The following is a 5,530-nucleotide window of genomic DNA, read 5'->3' as shown; positions in this document are numbered from 1 at the left end:
AAAAAAAAAAAAAAAAAAAAAAAAAAAAAAAAAAAAAAAAAAGTTTTACGGTGTATATGCAGGTAGGTAGGTGAGCGACAGCAGCAGCAGCAGCAGCAGCAGCAGCAACAGCAACAGCAGCAGCAGCAGGAATAATAAAGAAATAAATAAATATCTTCCTCTTATAAAATATAAATAATAAATTTAATTTACTTTAATTAATTTAATTGAATTAATTCCCCCTCTTAATTAGGGTTTAGGGTTTAGGGTTTATACATAACGTGGCATCTTTTCCTGGGGTGTATATGCATGTACACCTTATTTAATGCATGCAGCAGCAGCAGCAGCAGCAGCAGCAGCAGCAGCAGCAACAACAACAACAACAACAACAGGAGCAACAGGAGCAGCAGGGTGAGGATAAATAATGTATATAAATGTAAGAAAATGTATAAATAATAAATAAATAAATAAATAAATAAATATATTCTTTATATAAATATATAAACAAGAACAGGAGCAGGAGCAGCAGGAGCCATCAGCAGCACGGAGCTGCCTATACACCCCAATTGCGACGACGTTAATTTTTCTTTTTTTTTTTTTTCTTCTTTTTTCTTTTGAGTATAAAATTAAATAAAGAAGAATATAAATATAAAAATAAATATAAATAGATATATATAATATAATATATTGTGCAAAAAGTATAAGAATTAGTGTTTAGGGTTTAGGGTTTAGGGTTTAGGGTTTAGTAGGGTATAAATATAAGAAAATAGAAAAGTGTATATCTTGGTGAATATAAGAGATAAAGAGTTGATTTTTTGTGTATATAATATATAATAAGATATAGTATATAAATAAATAGATAAAAAGAGGAAAAAAAGTATAAAAAAGATGCAGATATTAATAAAAACATTAACAGGACGTCGTCAATCCTTCAATTTTGAATCAGATAACCTGGTCATACACCTCAAGCAAGCACTACAAGAAAAAGAAGGAATAGATATAAAACAAATAAGATTAATATATGCAGGTAAACAGATGAATGATGATCTAAGGTTAGCTGATTATAAGGTTTCTCCTGGTTGTACTATACATATGGTCTTACAATTAAGAGGAGGAGTAGCTTAATTCTTGTTGCTGCTGTTGCTGTTGTTGTTGCTGCTGCTGCTGCTGTTGGTGTTGTTGCTGTTGCTGTTATATTAGCAGCAGCAGCAGCAGCAGCAGCAAAAAGCGCAGCAGGAGAGTATATACAGAATATGTATTGATGCATTTATTTATTATGTATTATTTATATGCTAATAAAAAGGAGGAGGGATGATGTGTTTATTGCTGCAGCTGCTGCAGCAGCTGCAGCAGCAGCAGCAGCAGCAGGTGGTGCTGTGAATAATGCTGCTGCTGTAGGTGGTGGTGGATGTTGTTTATGCTGGAGCTACAGTGGTGCAGCAACAACAGCAGCAGCAGCAACAGAATTGACTCTTGCTGCTGCTGCTGCTGCTGCTGTTGTTGTTGCTGCTGCTGCTTCAACTGCAGCAACAACTTAATGGTGTTGCTGCTGCTTATAGCAGCAACACGCAGCAGACACAGCAGCAACACAGAAACTGTACAGATGCAGCAGCAACTGCTGCTGTTGCTGCTGCTGCAACTGCAGCTGCTGTCGTTGCTGCAGCTGTAGCAACTGTAGCAGCAGCTGCATGCGCAGTGTCGCTCGCAGTGCTGCTGCTTTGCTGTCTGCAGCAAGCAGCAGCAGCAGCAGCAACAGCAGCAACAGCAACAACAGCGACAACACCTGCAGCAGCAGCAGCAGTTGCAGCTGCTGTTGTTGTTGCTGCTGCTGTTGATGCTCTTGACTCCTTTTTTTCTGCTGCAGCAGCAGAGCAACAGCTGCTGCTGCTGCTGCTGCTGCTGCAGTTTGCATGCAGAGGAGACTAAGGAGAGGTGCCTATACACTTGAGAGTTCATCTTGTCTTTTATTTAATCTCTTTTCTTTCTTCCTTTATTATTTATTTATTTATTTATTTATTTATTTATTTATTTATTTATTTATTTATTATTTATTTATTATTTATTTATTATTTATTTATGTTTAGTTTGTTTATCTTTTTTTGTTTGTTTTTATTTCCTGTTGTATAACCCTATTTATTTATATATGGGTAGGGTTTAGGGTTTAGGGTTTAGGGTTTAGGGTTTAAGTATATTTAGTTAACACATTTATTTAGGTAGTTGCTGCTAGCTGGGTGACAAGGAAGTAGACAAGTAAACCCTAAACCCTAATCCTAAACCCTAAACCCTAAACCCTAGCTAGACCTTGAGCAAACCCTACATGCTTAGTAAGCATAAAACCTCGGCAGTTGGATGAATGTGTACAGCTGACGGGGGACCCTAAACCCTCGCTAAACCCTAAACCCTCACTAAACCCTAAACCCTTGCTAAACCCTAAACACCTTAAAATGGCTACACAGCCGACTGTATCCATATACACTAGCTAAACCCTAAACCCTTGCTAAACCCTAAAACTGGAAGAAAATCGGAAACCCTAGCTAGACCGTAAACCCTAGATAAGCTATAAAACCTCGCTAAACCCTAAAAGATACGGAAAACCCTAAACCCTAGCTAAACCCTAATGACCTGGTAAGGAGGAAACCCTCGCCATAGAACAGACTATATATGTTCCTATATAGGAGATGGCAGGGACTCTCTAGGGTTTAGGGTTTAGGGTTTAGGGTTTAATAAATAAAAATGACTATAATTCTTGCTTTTATTGGAAGTCTTTTCTAAACATAATTTCGTTTAGGGTTTAGGGTTTAGGGTTTAGGGTTTAGGGTTTACGGAGCTCGAGACACCGGCGCATGCAGAGGGCCCCAAACCTCCACAGCAAATGTTTATGACTGCAGCAGCAGCAACTCCTTTCTTTCTCCTTTTTTAATTATATTTCTTTTTATACTGCTGCTGCAGCAGCAGCAACAGCAGCAACAGCAACAGCAGCTGCTGCAGCAACAGGAGCCGTTAAGGCCATAGCCAGCAGCGGCTGCAGCAGCAGCAGCAGCAGCAGCAACAGCTGCAACAGCAGCAGCAACAGCAGCATTTATTAGCATACCTAGCAGTAACAACATCAGAAACAGCAACAGCAGCAGCAACAGTAGCATCTAGTGCCATACTTGGCAGCAGCAGCAGCAGCAGCAGCAGCAGCAGGCTTGGGGCCATAGCTGGCGGCAGTAGCAGCAGCAACAACAGCAACAGCAGCAGCAGCTGCTGCTGCTGCATTTAGAGCTGCAACAATGAACCCGGCAGAGCCTGCTCCGGCTTTCCTGCCGGCTATAGACCCTGCAGCAGCAGGAGCAGCAGCAGCAGGACCAGCAGCAGCAATACCTGCAGCAACAGCAACAACAGCAACACCTGCAGCAGCAGCAGCAGCAGCACCTGCAGCAGCAGCAGCAGCACCAATTGATCCGATTCCTACTGATGTGTCTGCACAGCTAGGCCTTCCTCCTTCTTTTGTGTCTCTTCCCTTTACTCCCCCACCAGGAGCAGCAGTACCAGCAGCAGCAGCAGCAGCAGCAGTACCAGCAGCAGCAGCATCAGCAGTACCAGCAGCAGCAGCAGCAACAGCAGCAGCAGTACCAGCAGCTCCTGGGTCCTTCGGCAGCGATAATCCTATTCCCCTGGGGGGCCCCCTGATGATGGGGGCCCCCATACCTGGAGCAGCAGCAGCACCAGCAGCAGCAGGCCTACCACCACCAGCAGGAGCAGCAGGAGCAGCAGTACCAGCTGCTGCTGCACCTGTTGCTGGTGCTGATGCAGCAGGGGGGCCCCCCTCCTCCTTGGTATATTACCCGGGGGCCCCCCTCCCTCAATCCTTAGATTATATAACAGGAGGGTTTAGTACCCAAGTACCCAACTTTATAAACCCTAATCAGGGGGCCCCCGGGGGGCCCCCAAACCCTGCAGGAGGGTTTGCAGTACCAGACCCTCTTACTAGTACACAAGCAAGAGGGAGAGGAAGGTAAACCCTAAACCCTAAACCCTAGTTCTATACATATGCACCCTAAACCCTAAACCCTCAATACTATAAACCCTAATTAATAATCCTCCTCCTAATAAGACACTCCCTCCTACCCAAACCCTAAACCCTAAACCCTAAACCCTTGTTATTTATTCAGGGGTCGCCGTGGAGGTCGGGCAAGAGGAAAGAATGTTTATCCAGGGAAGACACGTTGGCAGGTTGCTGCTGAGCGTGCTGCTGCTGCTGCAGCAGCTGCAGCAGCAGCAGCAGAGAAGGCAGCAGCTGAAGGGTTGCAGGTGGGGGGTGCCCCAGGGGGCCCCCAGGGGGCCCCCGAGGCCCCCCTTGGGGGCCCCCAAGGAGGAGAAGAATTAAGACTAGCAACAGGAGCAATAAAGAGATTTGCTACCCTTACTCTTGTACCAGGACAACCAAGAAAATGGCAAAAGGTACCAAACCCTAAACCCTAAACCCTAAACCCTGAGGGTTTAGGGTTTATATATATAATTATTAGAAAAAGGGTTTATTTATTGTAGTTATATAGATAAGTATATAGACAATTAGTGTATATATATGTAAACCCTAAACCCTAATTATTAACATTATATATAAACCCTTTATCTATATTTCCTTACAAACCCTAAACCCTAAACCCTAAACCCTTTTTTTTTTTCTTCAGGTAATTCGTCGTGTAGGGAATAGTACAAGGGCGGTTTGGGAGTCGATCCCAGACACAGAGGATGCCCTGCTGCTCACTGTACAGGCAAGTCTTGCTGCTGCTGCTGCTGCTGCTGCTGCTGCTGCTGCTGCTGCTGGTGTATTTGTTGCTGCTGTTGCTGCTCTTGTTGCTGCTGCTGCTGTAGCAGGAGATGGTTAGGTTGTGTAGTCTTGTGTTTTCCTACCTGTCTCCCTGTCTCCTCTGCTCCTGCTGCTATTGCTGCTGTTGCTGTTGCTGCTGCTGCTGCTGCTGCTACAGGCGCTGCTGCAGCAAGGAGGAGGGGCATTAAGGAGGACAGCGCGCAGCGCGCGGTTAGTTGCATCGCAGATAAGGGAGACAGCAAGACAGCTAGGGCAGCAGCAGCAGCAGCAGCAGCAGCAGCAAACAGGCTTGCTGCCACTGGCTACACCTGCTGCTGCTGCAGCTACTTTTGCTGCAGGTGCAGCAGCAGCACCTCCTGTAGCAGCTTTTGCTGCAGGGGTACAGCCACCTTCCATTTCTGTTGTCCCTGCAGCAGCAGCAGCAACAGCAGCAGCAGCAACAGCAGCAGCAGCAACAGCAGCAGCAGCAACAGCAGCAACAACAGCAGCAGCAACAGCAGCAACACCAGCAGCAGCTGCTGTAGGCCAGCCCACAACCGGAGCAGCAGCAGCAACAACAACAGCAGCTACTGCAGCAGAAGCAGCAAAGGAAGGAGGGCTTGTAGCAGCCGAAGCTGCGCCCGAAGCAGCAGCAGCAGCAGCAGCAGCAACTACAGCAATAGCAGCAGAAGCAGCACCAATGGCAACAGATGCAGCACCTGCTGCAGCAGCAGCAGCAACAATAGCAGCAGACACGAT

The 5,530-nt window shown here is 45.5% G+C and overlaps 1 protein-coding gene across 1 annotated transcript in view; it reads left to right on the top strand.

Annotated features, from left to right (window-relative positions):
- Positions 1-3,251: 3,251 nt before the first annotated feature.
- EMWEY_00015980 (hypothetical protein, conserved) overlaps positions 3,252-5,530 on the top strand; it is a gene marked incomplete at both ends in the record, with an annotated part of 2,760 nt that continues 481 nt past the window's right edge. The window contains 3 exons of the mRNA XM_013477426.1: positions 3,252-3,797; positions 4,195-4,422; positions 4,950-5,530. The exon at positions 4,950-5,530 is cut by the window's right edge and continues 481 nt beyond it. Of these exons, the coding sequence (XP_013332880.1) occupies positions 3,252-3,797; positions 4,195-4,422; positions 4,950-5,530 (1,355 nt within the window). The remainder of the gene's footprint in view (positions 3,798-4,194; positions 4,423-4,949) is intronic.

Source organism: Eimeria maxima, genomic scaffold, assembly GCF_000499605.1.
Source record: "Eimeria maxima Weybridge genomic scaffold, Emw_scaff128, whole genome shotgun sequence".
Classification (NCBI taxonomy): Eukaryota; Apicomplexa; class Conoidasida; order Eucoccidiorida; family Eimeriidae; genus Eimeria; species Eimeria maxima.
The sequence above is the reverse complement of the archived record's forward strand: the minus strand, read 5'-3'. Positions and strand labels throughout refer to the sequence as shown.